The sequence below is a fragment of the Pagrus pagrus genome, assembly GCF_965226575.1.
Source record: "Pagrus pagrus genome assembly, chromosome: 24".
In the NCBI taxonomy this organism is placed as follows: Eukaryota; Metazoa; Chordata; class Actinopteri; order Spariformes; family Sparidae; genus Pagrus; species Pagrus pagrus.
Window position 1 is genome coordinate 11,772,836 of NC_140206.1, and position 20,185 is coordinate 11,793,020.

At 42.8% G+C, this 20,185-nt stretch overlaps 3 protein-coding genes across 7 annotated transcripts; 2 read left to right on the plus strand and 1 right to left on the minus strand.

Annotated features, from left to right (window-relative positions):
• Window positions 1–952: 952 nt before the first annotated feature.
• On the plus strand, window positions 953–3,817 carry cUnh8orf74 (chromosome Un C8orf74 homolog). The gene is made up of 5 exons (XM_084347432.1): window positions 953–1,037; window positions 1,975–2,158; window positions 2,669–2,892; window positions 3,210–3,362; window positions 3,453–3,817. Exons 1-5 carry the CDS (start codon window positions 963–965, stop codon window positions 3,708–3,710), a joined length of 894 nt encoding a protein of 297 aa, XP_084203558.1. The 5' UTR covers window positions 953–962; the 3' UTR covers window positions 3,711–3,817.
• Window positions 3,814–7,818, minus strand: LOC311253449 (L-threonine 3-dehydrogenase, mitochondrial-like). Of its 2 annotated transcripts, XM_084347430.1 has the most exons (10): window positions 7,677–7,815; window positions 6,808–6,986; window positions 6,623–6,665; window positions 6,354–6,424; window positions 6,093–6,242; window positions 5,820–5,992; window positions 5,627–5,717; window positions 5,352–5,444; window positions 5,055–5,231; window positions 3,814–4,973 (listed from the first exon to the last, which is right to left on the minus strand). In XM_084347430.1, exons 2-10 carry the CDS (start codon window positions 6,974–6,976, stop codon window positions 4,834–4,836), a joined length of 1,107 nt encoding a protein of 368 aa, XP_084203556.1. In that variant the 5' UTR covers window positions 6,977–6,986; window positions 7,677–7,815; the 3' UTR covers window positions 3,814–4,833. The 2 variants fall into 2 exon arrangements, with proteins under 2 accessions (XP_084203556.1, XP_084203557.1); XM_084347431.1 differs by lacking the exon at window positions 5,352–5,444 and having other exon boundaries at window positions 7,677–7,818.
• A 623-nt stretch (window positions 7,819–8,441) lies between these two features.
• On the plus strand, window positions 8,442–11,502 carry LOC311253051 (uncharacterized protein). Of its 4 annotated transcripts, none has more exons than XR_014621608.1 (3): window positions 8,442–8,715; window positions 9,718–11,159; window positions 11,278–11,502. XR_014621608.1 is itself a non-coding variant. In XM_084346772.1 (2 exons), exons 1-2 carry the CDS (start codon window positions 8,640–8,642, stop codon window positions 10,458–10,460), a joined length of 819 nt encoding a protein of 272 aa, XP_084202898.1. In that variant the 5' UTR covers window positions 8,442–8,639; the 3' UTR covers window positions 10,461–11,502. The 4 variants fall into 4 exon arrangements, 1 of the variants encoding a protein (XP_084202898.1); XR_014621609.1 differs by having other exon boundaries at window positions 9,718–11,150; XR_014621610.1 differs by having other exon boundaries at window positions 9,718–10,901; window positions 11,001–11,502.
• Window positions 11,503–20,185: the final 8,683 nt, after the last annotated feature.

Here is a 20,185-nt window from a genome sequence, read left to right on the forward strand (position 1 = left end):
AGTTGTTGAATATTGGATCTGATAGTCGCCCATAGTGTACAGTATCTGGATTTGTTACTTTAATCCAACAAATCCAGATCATTGATCCTAAATTGAGTACAACACTGTCTATGTTACAGTACTTTTAGTGTTTAATATTAAATGTAGAGGAGGGACCCCTTTACAGTCATTTTTGGAAACATTCATCTTATGGATAAGAAAGCTGAAACCCATATTTGTTCTATGCTGTTATGAAAATACATGAAAACCCATTTATTTTCTAAATGTCCAACAATTTTCTTTCAAGTATTAACATGTTGTTGTTTTTTTTTTTAAAATATGAATTAATTTTGCAGTCAGATATTCAAACTTTTATTTTTAAATCCACGACCAGAAATGTTTTGCTGATAAAGTTACCTTGACACAATCCCAATCCGTTATCTTTACATTAGAGACCCCTCTCACCTCCGAGTTATGCCTTGAGCAATCAGAGGAGGAGGAGGAGGAGGAGGAGGAGAGAGACATAAAAAGGGAGAGAAGAAGAAGAAGAAGAGGAGGAGGTGGAGGTGGAGGAGGAGGGGAGAGAAGAAGAGGAGTGGGATCCATGTTAAAGAGGATTAGACGTGCCTGAGCCATCTGTGTTCCTGGACTGATAAGCCTCGTTACGTACATGACAGATCAGTCACAGCTCGGTGTTCTCTCTCGCCATTAAGATTTGGAAACAACAGGTGTCAACCGACCTCAGCAGGCTAATAACTATGTGGTTATTTTACTATATGTTGTGCATAATTAATTAATAAACATAATATGATATTCCACATGTCCTTTAACGTCTAGTGATATGAAAGAAACCTGAAAAATAAAGCCTCTTTCAACAAGGAATCTGAAATCTGTATCTGGACGTTCCAACAGGTGCTACACGTCGTACGTACAATGCGACGTAATCACGTTCACAGCGCCGTGCGAGCTTGCGTCCGTCTCCCATGGCAACCAAGTGTGGTCTGTCAAGGATGGATTCCCTCACAGAGAGGGAAGTAGCGCAGATAGCGAGACTGCAGGTAGGCGGCCGTACAGGTAACACCTGGAATTTGACGTTTATCGATAAAGACAGGAGGTTTTATTATTATGGTGCATTCAAATGCTGCCAGGAAGTTTTTGAACACGAACATTATCGACCCAAACATGAATTAACCGTAACGTCAACTCTAACTTCCGGTTTTTTCATAATGTCCTCCAGCTTACTGAGATGAATTCTGTTTGTTTTCCTGTCTTAAATTAATTGTACGTGTACAGCCCCTAAAATACAGTAGTCAAGTACATTTTTTTTGTACTTCAGTATTTAGCTACATTTCAAATTCATGCCACTTTATCACTCTCCTCTGCTACTTTTCAAAATAAAATGCTGTACGTGTAACTCCACTGTGTATTTGACAGCCATAGTTAATTACTTTGCAGATAAGGAATTGATATACAAATAAATATAATGTGATAATAAATCTGATGCGTTGCTGTAAACTACACAAGTCTATAAGTTAAAATAGACTTTACTGTCACACCAACTAAAGAAAGTAAGATAGCAAGAAGAAATGCATAATAAATATGAGTCACCTCAATAAGCAACAGTACTAGATGTAAAACAAAGCATAAAAAAACAAAAAGATATGTGAGTTACTAGCTAGTTAGCTCGATTAGCCGTGCATCTAGTGGTCCAGACTGGCGGATCAGGGCACCAAAGTGTTTGTGTTCACTCAGCTCGCACAGGAATGTTGGACCAAAACCGGCTGTTGCTAGCTGGTTAGCATGCTAGCTTCAGTAGATATCCCCACAACACAATACAACCATGTCATAACATCAAAACTGTTGTTTCTTCGTATGTTTTTGATAATTTTAGTGAACTGACATATTGCAGCTTTAAGTACAACTTTGAATGCAGGACTTAATATAGACCCTACTGTGTTGCAACTGTGTGGTTGTGTGCGTGTGACTGTCTGACAGAGAGAGGCCGGTGTGCAGAGGCTCAGCTGTCACTTCTCCTGGCCCGAGTTCTGCGATGAGCGACGGCACTTCCATCAGGAGTTTGTTTACGATGTTGCCATGTTCGCCGCGGCCCGTGGCTTCCCCTGGCCCGACGTGATCCGGGCAGCTGCGATGGCCAAAGGCATCTTCCCACAGCTGGATGGTCAGAGCAAACAGCAGTGTACTGTACATGCAGAGGCCTTGCAGGTGACGCAGTGCTTCACCTGGAGGTCATGATCACACACCTTTAATACGGCCGACAGAGACAGCACTATGTTTCTTTTAGTCTTTATTTGCCAGTGATGAAAACAGGTCACTTTCTGTACCCAGTGACTCAGTGTGTTATTATCTCTTTTTGAATTTCACTTACAATAAGTGTTGATGAGATATCTAGCATCTTTTTTTAAGGCAAGTGAAAGGCAACACAAAGGTAGATTATTTATGATGTAGGTAAAGTTGAAAGTTGTTGTCCCTGGAAACCAAACTTGAGTGAGTCATTCCCTGTGTGTCTTATTAAAACATTCTTCATGCTGTATTATCAATGCAGGTCCATCACACTTAGGTCTGGAAGCTTTTTTGAGCGAAGCCACAGAGCTTAAATTTGATCTTATTCTGCCGGGGTTCTGTTTAATAAACCTCAGGCTTCTGGACTTTATTGTCTTCTATCCATCAGGTCTCGACGTACCCAAACTACTGTCGTTGCTGAGAAAAGTGCTGCCTGAGTGTTTGCCAGACCTCGCCTCTGTCCATCGACATGAGTTCACCAAGTGGCTCACAGACACCTGCATCACCCGGAGGAGGCTTTTTCAGGCGGTGGTGGGTGGTGCTGCGAACTTCTCCATCGCTCAGCTACGCTTGGAGGTGCAGTTGCCACCCACGCCATGTCCTCTAGCACAGGTAACGAAGCCCTTCTGAAATACATTACTCTGGTGATATGCTGCCCCCTATTTGTTCTATTCTTACAAATTGCACCTTTAATTTCAGGCCCTTGGAAACGTATGAGATTATACCTATACTCAGTAATAAGTCCTATACGGTACCATTGAACAACTGAGGGACACTGACGGAGCTAGTAGCCACCATGGAGCAGAAGGATTCATTATGGCTGACCTGACATTTAATGCAGATTGGGGCTTGCATATCGAATGACTCTGCAATGAAATGATGCGTCTCTTAACCTCACTGCTGATCAGTGTATTGTGTTTTTGCTGCAGGGCACCGATGTGCAAGAGTGGGAGCATCAGCGTCGTCGTGCCGAGCTCACCTCAATGTTGCTTGAGAAGGAGGAGAAGCTGAGGGTGCTCCGAGATGGTTCAAGGGTCACTCTCGGAGAGGTGGATTTCCCTGAGGATGAACTGGACAAAGAGGTAAGACTCACTATAAAACAGAAAACCAGTGAGAGCATTTGGGAACATCTTTAATGAACTGACTAGCACTGTGTATGCCACTGTGTGTAGGGGGTTTTACCAGTGGTGCGTGCAGCCGTGAGAGCCACAGAAGAGCAGATGATGGCGAGTCTGACCCAAGAGGCCTCCCTGCTCAGTGACATCATGCAGCTCAAACTGCAGCAGGCAGCATTGGCCACTGGGGGGCTCCACAATCCTAGGGCAGGTCACAGTGGCTCACCTACAGCCACACCATCAAAGGCAAAGCAGCACTCAGCAAGAACAAAAAAAAACGGACTGAGGGAGTCTGGAAATTCAGGACATCAGTGAACAGAGTCAAGTGAAGGAACAGACTTTCTTGTTTGTGAATGCAACAGTTCAAAACCAAACACACCATGTTTGTGAGTGTTAATGAAGATAAAGTCATATAAACTGGTTTCAAACAAGTATTTATTAAAATAAATCTGACAGAACGAAGACAGCTGCATTATAAATAACATAAATATTCAAAGAAAACAATCAGAGCTCAAATGCCCGCTCCTGTTCTACACATCTCTTTCACAGAGTAAGTCATTAAGCTATTTTCCTGCATTAATCGATTCAACATTTACAAATATTTAGCACCGAGACTGCAGCTTCTAAACAGAAAGCAACAATAAAAAATAAAACAAAAATATTAAAAGCATCTAGTGCAAATGTCAAGTAGCTTTCAGAGCCTATTCTTCTTTAACTCAAACACTTTTTTTTTGCTTGCTATGACTCTCACATGCAAAATTGCATCAGGCAGCTACGGTTAAAGCACATGAGCACATGTCAACTTTCCCTAAATTACCACTAGCTTGCGTTACCAGTTTCTATAGTAACAGTACCCGAGGTGTTTTTGGTCACAGTGATTATGGTGACCGGTTGGAGTGCATCTCTTTACTCAAAGCCAGCTGGATTTCAGCATGGCCCCTGAGGCAAAGCATTCAGCTGCTACAGATGACAGATGTATATTCAACAGGCTGTCATCAACATCACATAAATACAAACATAAAGTACATTCAGAAGAGTTCAGTAACTTCAACCACACACAACAGCGATTTTGCTGGATTGATGGACAAGAAGAGCAAAATGAGACACGAGATGGACGGATGTGGAGGAAGATGAGTGCAAAATGACTAAATTAATCAAAAATATGATATTGATTGGTCTAGAATGTTTTATGGCGCTGATAATGAGGGTTATATCTTGGTTTCATTGTCAAATTGGTGGCCATTATCAAATCTTTAATGATGTCAAAGACTCATCTAGATTGTTTTGGTGAGTTTCATGTAGGAACTACTTTCTTTACATATCACTGTATCACTGTTTTGGGGATGAACTGTCCCTTTAAGGTACAACGCTGAAGGCTCGTACAAGTCACACACTTTCAAGTAAAGCTTTGAGGTGCTGCAAAAATGCTACAAACGGCTCAGTTGGCTTGTGCCAGCTGGTTGCCCGTAGTGATATGTGTCAGCATGGCCTGCACCAACTCTGAGAGGTCATACTCGTGCTTCCAGCCCCAGTCCTGCCTCGCTGCGCTGTCCTCTAATGCCATCGGCCAGCCGTCCGCTGAGGAGACAGAAAATATTCGCTGTTGTACTCAGTGATTATAAAGTACCGCCCCTCCATTTAATCTCACAGAAATCTCACCTATAGCCTGTCGGACAGGATCCACATTGTAGGTGACCTGGAAGTCAGGCAGGACTTTCTGGATCTCCTGGGTGAGGTCGTGTGGCGTAAAGCTCATGGCGTTGATATTGTAGGTGCGGCTGAGAAGTGTTTCTGCCGGAGCCTCCAGGATCTCCAGAGTGGCCCTGAGACAGTCATCTGGACAGGAGGAGCAGGAGAAGGAAGATAAAGAGGACGAGTACAGTGTGAATATCACTTGGAAGGTTAAATGTTGATAAGGAAAAGAAACAAACACAATTTTACATACTATGGTATTACCAATGTACATCATAGGAAGCCGTGTGTCACTGCGCAGGTAGCATTCAAAACACCTGTTCTTCACAGCTGCATGGAAGATCTGGACAGCATAGTCTGTGAGAGACCAGCGACGCAACAACAAGTTAGATCACATCTATTTAATGTGCTAGTGAGCTTTAGAAGTGCTTGTAGGCAGATATTATCAAGGCTAGTTGTTTCCCCCTGTTTCCAGTCTTTGTGCTAAGCTAATCTAGCTGGCTGTGGAGTCCACCATCTTCCCTCTCAGACCTGCTCACCTGTGGTTCCTCCTCCAGGCTGGGAGTCAGCTGAGATGATGCCCGGATACCTGAGGCAGCGGAAATCCAGCCCGTACCTGTGGTGGTAGTACTGGAAAAAAAAAAAGAAACACAAAACCCTGGGCTTATACGGACACTCAAGAAAAAAACGCAGGAATGTATTTTGAATCTGTGAGAATAAATTGCGTCTCACCTCACCCATCAGCTCTGCGTGGACCTTTGCGACACCGTAGATGGTGCGTGGTCTCTGCACACACAGCTCAGGCGTGGGGTCTCTGGGTGAGGACGGACCGAAGGCACCGATCGTGCTGGGGACAAACACACGCAGAGCATGTTTTGTTGCTATGTCTAATATGTTATGGAGACCTACAAAGAGAGAGAGGCTGTGCATAAGTGTCTGGCTCTAAATGCCGTCGCAACGCACCCTTAAAGAATCTTATCTTCACAGAAGTGTGTGAGCATGTACCCGTGATGTTGACCTCCTTGGCCAGCGTGATGTTGCTCTCTCCCACAGCCGACAGCACAGCCGAGTAGTGGACCAGCCAGCTGATGTTGTTGTTGACCACAATCTCCTCCAGGTTCTTAAAGTCCAGGATGTCTGAGAAGATGAATGGACCTGTGGAGGACACGTATGAACACTCTCTACCCACTCATCTGTGGACACTTTGACTCCAAGAGCCTAGTTTTAGCCCAAATTTCACAGATTAGGTTATACAAAAACACACACCATTATGGTAGACATGGTTGGGGGGTTTCCTGATGTCAGACAGGATCACGTTGTTTTTTCCAAATCGTTCCCTGAGGGTGAAACATCAGCATGTTCACATCTGAAGAGTGAAATCATCCAAAACAAAACAGATCGACTAACCCTGAACATTACTTGATTTTTCAGGGCTTCGGGCACTTTGATCCCTTCCTGTCAATGCACCCTAACTCTTCACCTGGAACAATTTGATACTGAACGTGAATATGCAACTGTAAGAGTCGACTCCTTACCTCAACAACTTGGCAAGCCCCACCCCTAGCTGGCCAAGCCCACCTGTAATGATAGAAAAATAGGAAAAAGAAATAGAAAGAAACATTGAAGGGAAAATCCATTAAATCAGGAAACTTGAAAGAGAGAGAATAACTGCCTGAAAAACAAAACAATGGTACAGATGATGACATGGTTCAAAACCAACCAGTGATGAGGATTTTAGGGTGGTCGGTGTCAGAGCAGGATAAAGGGGGAGTTCTTCCAAAAGCTGCAAACTGCCGTGAGGATGAGCTGCCACGTACTGCTGCGATCAATGCCTCCCCACTGCTCCCAGCATGCTTCACTGCACCCCTCAGCAACTGCGTCACCAGCATCGTACACCTCCTACAAAGAACAATGACAGGTGTACAGTACTTATCTTAAGTCGTTTAAAACACTGTGGGTGCAACAACTACAACAGTTAAGGTATTTTACTATGAGTAAGCAGTCGGTGCAGTCCTAAAGCCAAGACCCATGTCAGATTAGCTTCTTACAGCCTTCTGCTGACTTGGTCTATATATAAACCACTTCATCTATACTTCAGACCACCTTTAAGCTTGTGAAGGAAGATTAATGTGGCCAAATCCAAAAGGCTAACCTTGACCTGTGCAATATAATGCAGTCTAGCAAGTAGCCCTGTGTACAGAGAAGAAGCATAATGAAAACAGTGCCCAAACAATTATCTAACATGTGTTGTGAAGACATAATGTGTGAGTGTTTTCATGTTCTTCTCGCCTTAATCAGCATCCGTGTTCAAACAAGACAAGTGCGGTTAACTAGCCGCGCTAGCCTGCTGCTTAGATAAGGCGACCTGCTACCAGTCAGCAGCTGATAAGGCGGCTGTCTTTAAAGCCGCAGCAGCTAACATAACGTACAGGCTAACGTTAGCCTAGCAATGGTTTAACGGCAAACGTCTGACGTTAGCTAACGTTAGCTGAAGCTTTCGTGCTTTATCTGCGCTAGCTAAAATTCAGCCGAGCCGACAGTTGACGTTGCCGCCATGAAACGTCCAGTTAAACTCCATTTGTTTCTTACTTCAGTGTGACTCCGACAGTAACAGACGAGCTGACAGCAGTTTGTGATGAAACAGGAGAGTGGCCGCGTGGCTATGGAGCAGGCTCCCTGCGCTGTGATTGGCTCACAGCTCGAGAGGCTTGACGACCGAGACTACTAACTTCCTGCTGTGACTTTCAAAATAAAATCATAATTGCAGACAAAGTGGTACAATTGCCTTTTATTTTGAAAACAGGATGCACACTTGATTTATAGCAAACATAATTGTCTAATTGTCATAATAACTATTAAATGTCCACTTTTGGAAGGGCACATGTCTGAAAATTGACTTCCTTGTCTAACATTTAAACTCACTGACTCTATAAATACACACAAATAAAAGCTTAATGACTTTTTGTTGTCAATCACGTAAAACTCACAAAATCATGTGATTCAATCCATTTGTGTTCTACTTTTTACAGTTTCCTACTAATAAAGCAGGCCACACCAGTGACATCAACTAAAATCTTCATATGAAATCTTGAGATGAATGTGAAAATTTCTTATGTGTGAAAAGAGAGAGTGGACTTTAACCATGTCATGTCTTAGATCTGCAGGAAATAGGTCAAAGAAAGTGAAGGGATGTCATCAGTGTGATTTTCCAGCACTTTCCTTCAATACATGACTGTCGGGAAAAGTACTTTATTTCTATGAAATAATATGAAAACATGCAAAAAAAAAAAGAAGAGAAGAGAAAAAACCTAAATCACTCTTTGTGCCTCGCACGCACGCACGTCAGTGAATGTCATGGAAACAGAATGATGGACAGGTATAGTCCTGCACAACATTCTCATTTCTCTCTTTTCACTTGGATTTTGACACGACTTAACTTGTTGCAAACTCAAACTACTGGACAGAGAGTCTGTTGGACAACTGAACTGATTCTTCCACTGGAAACAAAACTACTGGTTCACTGAACTACTGAGGAGAACCTGCTGCCTGACGATGATCAGCAGACACGTGGACCAGGAGGGACACCTGCTGACGGGAGCCGCCCCCGAGCCTGGACATCCTCCTGCAGGTAAGACAACTTTTATCATTTTATTTATGACTGATGTATCTCTTTAAAACTCCTACAGTCTTTATTAGTCCACAAATCAGTGTAACTTTGTGAACGTTAAGGTGGATAGTTCACACCATGCTATTAGGCCACAGATTTGGTGAAAACAGACTCGACGATTTCTCCGTTTAAAATATTTTTTTTTTGGTGAATAACATGTCTTAAATTTCCCGGGACATGTGTGGAATATATTAATAGTAAGTGTATTGGTTTAAACACGCTGTTATTTGGGTTTGGGGGCATCAAATTGTCAAAATATTGCCTTGAAATTATCAGAAAAAGATGGCGACCGGGCCAATTATCATAAAATGCTAATAACATATTTTTCTTGTGCGCCATGGAGATTATGGAACGATGCGCTCCGGACGTCAGGACGCACAGGTGGAACCCAGCACGCTCTGTGTTTGATGTGATTGTTAAAGCTAAAAAAAAATAAAAAAATAGTATTTTAAGTTTCAGAGTTGATTACATTAAATTATTAGATTGTTTTCAGATTTCACAGATCAATGTCGTTCAGAACTGAGTGGAGGAGATGAAGTGAGCGGTGTCTTCAGCCTGAACTGTTGTGTTTAATCATCGCGCACCTTGTTCTTCACATTGAAATGTTTTTTTCCCACAATGCGCAGATGTTTCTATTTCTTTATTTGGAGGGAGAATAGAGCTTTTTATCATGCACAGAGGTTAATGTGGTTATTATGGAGACATTGTTGTTGATTGCGCATGATTTAATCAGTGTGGATACAGTCCACTGTGCGTAATGGTGCGTCTATCATGTGGAGAGGGTCATGCAATATATAAAGTATATAGGCTATAATATTCATCAATATTACTATTAAAAGAGCCTGTTGTGTGTTTGATTGTGTGTGATTGTGTTTTTTCTAACTTTTACTTCAGTTGTTGCATATTTAGTCCTAAAGATTTCATGTTAAATCATTCAACTTTGCTTAAACTCCTCCCCCTCAGGTGGTGTGGACAACATCCTCGAGCGCCCTGCCGTCGGCCGTCTCCCTGAGTTCATCAGGATTGTCGACAGCGATGAGGAAGATGTCCCGGACCACATCCCCCTTGATGAGGAAGAGGTAGGTGAGGCTGAGGTAGGTATTCCGGATATTTTGGGTGAGGATCGGCTATTGGAGTCGGACGATGTGGCTGATGGTGAAGGCTCCGATGATGAAGACTCCGATGATGAAGACTGGAACTCGAGCAGCAGTGAAGATTCTGGTTATGAGACCATGTATGACGATGAGGAGGAGGCTGCTGAAGACAATGATGAAGAGGATGTCCAGCCGTTCCTCCAAGGATTTTTCCAGCCGGGATGGAGAGAAGAGTATCCTCCTGATCCCATTTCTCCTCTTCATGTTCCTCAGAACATTTCTTTCCAATCATCTCCAGAAGGTATAGTCCCGGGCTTCCCACGGTGGGAAGAGTCTGCTCCCTCAACCTCAGGACTCGGCTCCCCCGCAAAGAGAAGCAGGGAAGAAGGAAACACGGAGCAGGGAAGTCCGAAGAGGCAGCGGTGGAACAGTGAAGAGGACTACGAGCACTCAGCTCCTTCAACTTCCGGCCTCGGATCCTTAACACACAGGAGCCCTGAAGAGAGCTACAGGGAGTCCGCTCCTTCAACTTCCGGCCATGCATCCACATCCCCTGCATTCTGGAGATCGTGGATGTCTCGTTATGAGGATGATGACAGCGACTCCGATTAGGACCGATCGCCCTGTTTGCTGCTGGACCGGAAAACAAGTCCTTCAGTGAGCTGCAATCTTTTAATGCTTTGGGGCGGCTGTGGTTTAGGTGCTAGAGCAGGTCGTCCACCAACCGGAGGGTCGGTGGTGTGATCCTGGGCTCCAGCTTCATGTCCGAGTGTGGCAAGATACTGAACCTCAAATTGATAAGTGGGGCACTTTGGTTTGGTTTGCTGGCCTGATGAGGTCGGCATGGCCTGGCTTGGTTGATAGATTGTGTATCAGATACATGGGCCAGACGGGGCCATCGAATCTCGTTCTCAGTATGAAATTGATATTACAGCCAGTGAAATATCGACATCAGTAGGTTTGTATTTATTTAATAGTTCAGAAATGATTCATCTCGCTCTGTTATGCTTTTATGTATGTTTCTCTAGAAGGTGTAGATGGTTCAACTTAAAGGTAAGTAAAAACATAATGACACATGCACATCTTAATCTCAGTCACCAGTGTTTTAAAGATTGTTTATATCACTCACACGTTACATATCTATCTTTACAGGCTGTGCATCAACCTGAGAAGCCCGTGAGAAGTGAAGGCGAAGAGGACTGAGGGACGACATCCCGGATTTCCATGACGACAGAGAAGATCCAGACCAGACGAGAAGGATGGATGACCACAGGACCAGCTGGTGGTGGTCGGCTTTATTCAGTGGGCTGAGCAAGTCATCCTCATACATGCATATGTGTATTATACACATTATTTTATAGGAAAACGATAGCTAAGGTCGTATAGTCGTGTGAAAAATGTATACATGACTTCTTTTTCTTTTTCTCAGGGCAGGAGACCTGAAAACTGTCTGAAGACCCCCTGAGTACATCACAACCCTCCTGCCCTTCTGTCCCAACCGCCCACACCACCTTCTTCACCTTCTTCACCCACCAGCCGGATGCTCCTCACATGCGTACACACAGGAAGCCATCACCAGCTCTTCGCCTCTTTGTATACTGTATGTCCAGTATGTGCACTGTCACAATAAATATGACATACAGAGCTCAAACTGTGAAAATGTCTGAGCGCCCTGATTGCACGGTAACAGTGGACACACTGGTGTTTCCGTGCAGGTAGAGGACACGGCTGCACTTGAGAAACAGAAAAGTGTGTATCTTTGGGTTCAGTCTATCCACAGGAAAAGCATTTACAAACTGTTACAGACCTGGGATTTGTATTTACGACAGTGTTGCTGCACTCAGAAACTCTGGGGGGCGCCAAATCACACAAAATGCCAATTTCTACATAATGTTGCCTTTCATTCTTGATTCTGAGAACTGAGTCAGAGAGATGAACAACAAAAATCAGGATTATATGGTCCTATGCTCCTAAAAGTCCAACTCAGGAAAAACATAATTGAAGCACTGTATATTTTTATATACCACGAAAACAAAACACTACATTATTTTTTTTAAAGCAAACTAATGCACGCATATCATTAAAATCAAAATCTCCCGAAGAAGTGACCGCCCAGTTGTTGTGAGCATTAATTCCCGAGAACAGTGACAGGTGTGATTAACTTAGTAGAGATGTGTTCGTGCAGACCCCGTTAAATTAATGAAACAAATTTTCCTCCTGTAATTAAGATGAAATTTGTTGTCAGCTATAACGTCGCCCCTGCTAATTATGCACATGTGATTTATTCTCTGTTGCACGCAGGAAGATTAATCTGTGTTTTGCATCGCTCACTGAAAGCTGGAAAGAAAATGCACGCACACACACGCGCGCACACACACACACACACACACACACACACGCTCTTAGACAAATGCAAACATCTATGCATGCATATCTAATGAAGAGCTGATCTGACATGCTCATGTTAAGCTGTTACCTCCAAAAAAACAGAGATATTCATTATGTCTGATTATCAGTTTTTGATTTCAGCGGAATATTCCACACAGTAAAAACGTAGATAATTTAGCGTATGTCACATTTTTGATACATAAAAGTGTCTTACATTAACTGTTTTAAAATTAAATGGTCTTTAAATCTCAAAGATCTCCTCCACACATGTATTAAGGCGTACATAAATATTCTCTCATGTGTGTCTGACAGTCTGTTGCAGAAAAAAACAAAAACTACCATTTTAAAATCCTTAAAATGGCACCTCCCTCATAAAAAACTACATAATATACCAGTTTAGGCAAGTTTAACTGCTGGACACAAAATGTCTCCTGCTTCACTTAAAAGTCCAGTCTCTGTATGTGAATGTGCCCTGCAGGCTTCACATTTCCACATCATGCTTGTTGTAGCAGTCCAATTTGTTTGGGCTGACTTTCCTCGTGACTAATTGCAGGGGATTCAGATCACCTGTGCACAGGTGGGGAGACTGACTCCCAGCCAATCATGATGTGATGACACCCTGTTCGAAAGGCTTAAGAGAGGTGGGAAAGCTCTCTTTACAGCCAGTACCGCCACATTGTGTATGCTGAATATTGGAGCAAGAATATTAAGTAAAAGGTGTTAAAGCAAACTCCATGCACGGACATGTCTGCGTCTATATCTGCTGGAAGCCACCAGGTGGCGCTAGATACAAAGAAATCCAAGAGATCAAGAGGCTTGTGTGTCTGTAATGCAGCCTGGTGGCCGAGCAAACGCACAAAAAAGGAGGGAAACGATCAGTTCCACTTTTGTAGTTGTCTGCTGCACACTATTCTCATTTCCTTGTATTTGATATCACTTGTAAGCTGTAACAATAACTGCAAAAGCAAATTATCAAATGTGACACATAACCCTCACAGCAAATTAAGTTATTTGCATGTGTATTTTCATCAGTATTTTTATATATTTACCTACAGGACTACTGTAAGATGAACTTTAAAGGTCATGTAAAAATAAAGAAACAGGATGCTTTTATTTTGGTATAAATGGAGCAAGATTTATCCGTCCTGTCTACCTCCACATTCCAGCTTCTGGACATGGACCGATTTTTCTTCTGGATTCGGTTCCAGCCATGCCAAACGAGCCACAATAGATGATGCATGTCTTATTGTTCATTTGCTTAAATAGCCTCTGGTGTTTTTTTTTTTTTTTTTTTTTTTCTGCCATGTTGGAGGTCTGCCAAATATATGAGCTATATACAAATTCCAGGCTGGTTTTGCTCATTGTTGCCTCGTGTGAAATAATAGCGTGCCTCTCTGGCCGCGGCAGACTCGCCTCTCCACATGAGAAAGAAGATATTCTTTGTTTAATCTACAAATGATTGTTTACATGCACACAAATGTAATTACCACTGCCTCCTGGTTTGGAATAAAGGATTTTACACTTACGGTAACACAATGAAGTGATGGCCTATAGTGTCATTACACACACTACAATAAATCAGCTTCTCTGCAGTGTATTATGGTGGAGAGCAGGTTTTGTTACAGGGGTCTTTCTCATCACACACACCGTTTTGAATACAGAGCGTTCACACTTTGAAGCTGCATAATTACAGTTACATGGTGCTGCTGCTGCTGCTGCTGCTGCTGTGTGAGCACCCTGCTTCAACATTTCTGCAAATATTCTGTAATTTGTAAGGTATTGAGACCCTTAACTTAAAGGTGCACTACGTAGTTTTGTTGACATTTAAATCAGAAGAGAAAGAAACACACAAAATAAACAAACTCTATTTGTTTTCATGACTGAAATTGTGTTGTCCTTTTAAGGTCAGTTTGTTTATTCAATTTATTCGTACTGTTTTACTTTGTTTATATGTGGCGGACCCTGCCACCTTTCTAGCTTCAAGCAGTGTTCTGGGACAGCACAAAAGTATTTGCAGCATACTTTACTTGCATAAGATGGCCTCTCAGTGTTATTATTTGAATGTTGTTATTGATCCTTGAACATGTCAGCAGCATTTAAATATTGTCATTGTGGGGCCATCATTGTGATGACTTTTTATAGTGTTAATTATTGCAATCTACAATAATTCATTGTATTTTGTAAACTGATAAAACAGAAAACAGAAGAGTAACCAATAAATGTAGCTGAGTGAAAATAGGGCTGCAACTATTGATCATTTTCATTAACGATTAATCTGTAGATTTTTTTTATGATTAATCGATAAACGTTTAGTCTTCAAGATGTAAATCTTTTTTGAAAAATGCTCATCACAGTTTCCCAGAGCCCAGTTTGACATCTTCAGATCACTTCTTTCATCCAACCAACAGTCCAAAACCAAAAGACTCTTCATTTACCGTAATACATGACAAAGAAAGGTAGCAAATCTATATATTTAAGAAGCTGGAACAAGCTAATGTTTGACATTTTTGCTTGAAAAATGACTAAAACGATTAGTCGATTCTTGAAACTGTTGGTGATTAATTTTCTTTCAATCAACTAATCGTTGCAGCTTTAGTAAAAAATGCAATATTTTCCTAATGTAGGTTAGTGTCGTATCAAGAAGCATAAAAAGGAAATACATAGTAAAATACAAACACCAACAAATCATACTTGAGTACAGTACTTGAGTAAATGTAATTACTTCCCACCACTGCTAATTGGTCACTAAAATTAAAGGGGCACTATGCAGTTCAGAAAGGTGGCAGGGTCCGCCAAATATAAACAGTAAAAACAAGTAAAACAGTATGAAATTGTGTTGTCCTTTAAGGTCAGTTTGTTTATTCAGTCATGAAAACAAAGAGAGTTTGTTTGTTTAGTTTGTTTACATGTAAAATAAAATCAGTCAATAAAAATCTAAAATGTCCTCCCAAACACCACATAGTGCACCTTTAATGGAGCTGTCATGATTGTAGATGAAACTCTAAGTTCGCGCGGTAGTTGACAGTGTTTGGCTTGATTTTCAAAACGTTACAAAATAAAAGCCTCCCAGACGTTAAACACAACTCTATCAATTTGCAGCTGTCTTCATTTGGACTCCTCGTTGTTTGGCTGCGCACAGAACGATCTCAGCCCGACACAAGCTACTTGTCACTGCAACACTGATATATTAACACGGTCTGCGACAAAGAGCACATGCTCACCAACAGATAGTTTGAATAATTAAGTGATAAAACTACTTCCTGGAGACGAAACCCTCTCAGAAAATGCTCATATTGTACGTGAAGGAGCTCAGCCTCGGCTAATTCTCCATCATGACTCTGGACACTAATGGGATCCTAGTCAGGCCTATTTATTGCCATTAGGGAATTGAGGGCTACATACAGTGGGTGAAGGGTTAATTAGAAACAACTGAAGGGGTCAGAGGTGTGTGTGTGTGTGTGTGTGTGTGTGGAGTGTATCATGAGAGGGCTGGACCTTTTTGGTAATAGGGGGTGGATTTAAACAAGGGCGAAGATTTATCCGCGGGCAGTGACACGGGGACAAATAGTGCTGATAGGTGAAGGCCTCTCGCTGTTAGAGTCCAGCCTGGATGACAAATGGCTTTCTACGTGTGTGTGTGTGTGTGTGTGTGTGTGTGTGTGTGTGTGTGTGTGTAAAATAGGATGCCAGAGCGTATTCACTTATCACCGAGTCGGGGCCCTTCCTAGAAATCCGCTCCCGACCCATTCGCTTCTCTCTCTTGTTTGCCTCTCTCTTCCCCTCCTATCTATCCCTCTTCTCTTTAATACTCCCCCGATCCCCCTCCACCCTCACCGCCTCTCCTCCAGCGCTCTCAGCAGTATCTCCCCAGCCTCTCAGCTTCCCATATTACACCGCTAGATAAGAGAGGAAGAAGGCCCCCGACTGACAGGAACCCCAAATTAATTTACAAGCAATGATGCCGTTCCTGGGCTGATAGAACAGTCTTTATACAATATGAAGGGATAGGGAGTGACGCCTCGGAGCCTCCGCTGGGGAGGAGAGTGCGACTGTGCTATCTTTGTAATTATAGGGAGAGACCTTGATCCTTCTCTGTCTCTTTCTGTCTCCCTCAGTCTAAGTAAATGTTGTGGAAAGAGGAACCCCGGAGACAAATCCGAGCTCACCGCTGTGGATATAGGCGATGAAGAAATCAGTTTTTCCCCCTCAACTTTTCTTTTCGCGTCTTATATTACGCATGACCCGATCGCACATTACATACTGTATCCTTAAAGGGTCTCAGAAGACAGTCGTGCCACAGTTGTTCCTCCCTCCTCAGTCTCCCACTGCTGCTACTTTCAACATGTATTGCCCCGATTCGCCACAGCTCTATGGCCTAATAGGCTTACCGCACCATAGAATCTAAAGAAATGTAAGTGGATTAAGGAAATCGGTTTTCCAGTTTATATAGCATTCATTAGCCAGTGCCAGCAGTTGGTGTTGGACCAAAGCTTTCAGTATGGGAGCGGTTGCACCCTGAGTTTTTTTGGCGTTCGGGCTTCGAGGTCCCTCGACAATCGCTCCAAAATGAGGGAATGATGAAGAAGAGTCTGGGTCTAAGCTGGCGCCGATGGTTCGTTCTCACACAGTCGAGAGCTGGTCCTTGAGTCTACTCGCTCACATCGCATGCTGAATAGCTGGGGGACTTTTTTCCTATGGATGTACAGGAGCTGTGTGAGGCCCTTTCATATATATTGTTTCTTTCATAACTGAAAGATGGCAGGGTCCGCCACATATAAACAAAGTAAAACAGTGTGAAATTGTGTTGTCCTTTTAAGGTCAGTTTGTTTATAATGACGACTTTAGGACTTTAAACCAAAAGGACTTGATTGTAGACTTCATAGCCAAGACTTAGGTCAGCTCTTGCAGTTTATGTTTACAACCCTGCCCGTGATTTTTTTTTCCTGCTCCACCTGCTTTTTGCCTCAATGTGAGTACATTTTGCCAGATGGTCTGACCCCGTTCCGGTCATTTGAGGTGCCTCCACTGCCAAAGTCAGACGAACATTAGCCGGAATTTCAAATAGAAATTGACGACCCTGAGCAGTGAAACCACAAACTTCCATAAAGATCACCAGAGCAACTGCTAACACTGCCACTAATTGTAGCTTCTGTTAGCTATAAAGATCAGTTAACAGTCATATTAGCTGATTCTGCCTGGACTGGGAGCTCAGAGCATTGGGGGAGTGTTGGTGTTGTTTACAGGTACAAAGTGGCTAGGGGCTAGCTGGTTAGCATGCTAGTGTCAACAGTGTATCTCTGCAATACAATACATACATGTTTTGACATATCTCCAAAAACGTTATTCACATTTTGTCGATCATTTTAGAAACTTTTTGAATGTTTTAAACAAAAATTCGAACATATTGCACCTTTAACAATTATCTAAATGCGCCTTTTTCAGTATTTGTACACACAGACAGATCTCATGATGACATGTTAATTAAATGTTTCAAACAGCAGCCAACAATCTGAAGACCCGGATCTGGCTGAGGAAGTGGCTCCATGGCACGAGGACCACTGATAGAAATATTACATTCACATGTGAGTGGGTGTCCTTCCAAAAGCCCAGGAATGGATTCGTTCTCATAGTTTGGAGGCTAAATGCTTTGTGGGCTGTGAAATGGGTAATTTGTAGAAGCCAGTGTTTGGGGGCAGCTGCACGCACTTACACAGTCCTGCCCTGATGGCAGTCCAGCAATCCGACACAGACGAAACCCATTTAGGTCCAGTTAACACGTGAACGTCGGATTCCCAGCATTATCGGCTCCGGCTCTTTGGATCACGGTGTAAGGACGGTTCATTCAGAGGAGAGCGACGACTGCCTGCAACGTGCTGCCATGTTGGAGGAGAGACAAGTATGAAACCTCTTCTTTTAAATACCTTATAACCCGTAGTCTTGTTTTTATGTTGGAGGAAGCTCTTTGCTTTTCTTGCTGTTGTTGCTGCAATAATTTTGATTTGTTTTTGGCATTTATGCATTTAAATTCACCTGTTCTATCTTTTCAAATGTAGGATTGACTAATTTGTTTTTTCTTTCAAGGCACAATATACTCAAGTAATAGACCTAAAGGTGCAATATGTAAGAATTGGCCACCTGTTTGATTTATACTCAAAACAAACAGGGGGCAGCATATCACCAGAGTAACCGCTAACTGCTGCTAACTGTAGCCTCCCTTAGCTAGTACACTCAGTTAGCCATGCAGCTAGCGATTCAGACTTGGATGTCGGGTACAAGGAGCACAGCAGCTTTGGACCGGGGGCTAGCTGGTTAGCATGCTAACTTCGGTAGATAGCTCTGCAACACAGTACGTACACGTCATTATGTCAAAACTGCTATTTGTTCACATTCTTTTGATAATTTTTAGTTAATTTTTCAAATGTTTTCAACTAAAAGTCTTACATATTGCCCCTTTAGTTTAATTTATCTGCAATCTGACAAAACAAACCCTGTTTTTTTAGTCCAAAGTTTTGGGTTTTCATGGCATGTATGTACAAAATTAGTGCTGTAATATATTTAAACCTCAGTTACATTTGTTCAACTTCAGAGCATTCAGTGAATTTGCATGCTGTTTTGTTTTAATTTGATGAGATCATTAATGTAAGCCAGGTTTAGTGCAATCACTCATTCACTAATCGTGAAGGGAACGTTGCTTTTTGAAAGCTTTAGCGTTCATTTTGTTAAACAATAACACACATTTTAAGGGGACAGTCTCGCACAGATGGATCTGGTGGAAAAAGATAAAAAGTCAGACTCTGGGGTTTTTTATTACCACCAAATGATAAAAAAGAAAAAAAAGTGTCCAGACTGTAGAGCTCAAATCTTTTGGCTACAATCTCGAGGATCCGTAACCTCTGATACACTCAAAACAGCATGAGGGAGACGGGGTTTGAGCTCCTATTGGCAGCGAAGCAAACATTTCTTGGTAACAGTTGCGGGACGAGATCACGTCGCTAACATAGCTGCCACAGAAACGTGCAGCAGCCAGCTTGTGCTTATGTGCGTCTCGGCTCCTCGCAGAGAGGGAGAAGTGTAAATCCAAAGCTGAAAACTCCATTAGGCCGAGTCAGTCATGCATCCGTGTGCTCCAGTGCCAGACAGCTCTGTAAATCAGCTTCCCCTTTTTTCTAGCTCCACTGAAGAAAACAATATGGGTAGTGTCTGGGTACTGAGCGTCGGGCCCTTGGGTAACACACACACATGCAGACACACACATGCACACACACCCTAGGGGCCTGGCTGCCACAGAGTGAGACCAAATGCTCTGATCCAGGTTGAACTAACCACTGACATGTGCACCTGTCAGACATGGGCTGCTGACGGCGTGGTTGCATTTCTGTGTACAGTACATGCATGTTTTATGCACCCCCAAAAAAATGGATGGAGCTCAACCAGACGGCGTGTTCACATTCATTTGTTTTTTACATTTTTATTGAGTTAAATTATGTTTTAATGTCAGCGTACTCCTTCTTCTTCTTCTTCTTCTCCTGCTTCCTTCTCGTCCAATCAAAATAATATTTGAGCTCCTCATGCACACAGATTTGGATTCTCTCCCTCTCTCTCTCACACACACACACACGCAAATACACAGACTGTAAAGTAAACGGATTTGGAGTGTGTCCGCCCGTCCTAATCTGTTGGCCAGCGAAGGCTGACTGAGGCCTAGCAGGTGCTAGACACTTGTCTGTGGAATGTGGAGGGCCAGACCTCGGACCTCCCACCAGGACTGAGCTTCCTCTGTGCCGCAACGTGTGTGTGTGTGTGTGTGTGTTGCATGTGGAGGGTGCGTGGGTGGCGGTCACCACCTGCTCTCGACCTAATTTCAGTTTTTTTTTTTTCTTTTTTTCTCAGGACCAAAACATTGCATCGCACTGTGGGGTTTTTCGCCTAAATTAGGGTTGGATTGGATT

Bases quoted from the DNA above. Each gene is read 5' to 3' on its own strand.
- cUnh8orf74 (XM_084347432.1), top strand. From the start codon at position 963: ATGGCAACCAAGTGTGGTCTGTCAAGGATGGATTCCCTCACAGAGAGG. The intron at 1,038-1,974 runs GTAGGCGGCCGT...ACTGTCTGACAG, and splicing joins CGCAGATAGCGAGACTGCAG to AGAGAGGCCGGTGTGCAGAG. The intron at 2,893-3,209 runs GTAACGAAGCCC...TTTTTGCTGCAG, and splicing joins CGCCATGTCCTCTAGCACAG to GGCACCGATGTGCAAGAGTG.
- LOC311253449 (XM_084347430.1), bottom strand. From the start codon at position 6,976: ATGCTGGTGACGCAGTTGCTGAGGGGTGCAGTGAAGCATGCTGGGAGC. The intron at 6,243-6,353 runs GTGTGTGTTTTT...TGTCCTCCACAG, and splicing joins CAACCATGTCTACCATAATG to GTCCATTCATCTTCTCAGAC. The intron at 4,974-5,054 runs GTGAGATTTCTG...CTGTCTCCTCAG, and splicing joins TCCTGTCCGACAGGCTATAG to CGGACGGCTGGCCGATGGCA.
- LOC311253051 (XM_084346772.1), top strand. From the start codon at position 8,640: ATGATCAGCAGACACGTGGACCAGGAGGGACACCTGCTGACGGGAGCC. The intron at 8,716-9,717 runs GTAAGACAACTT...CCTCCCCCTCAG, and splicing joins GCCTGGACATCCTCCTGCAG to GTGGTGTGGACAACATCCTC.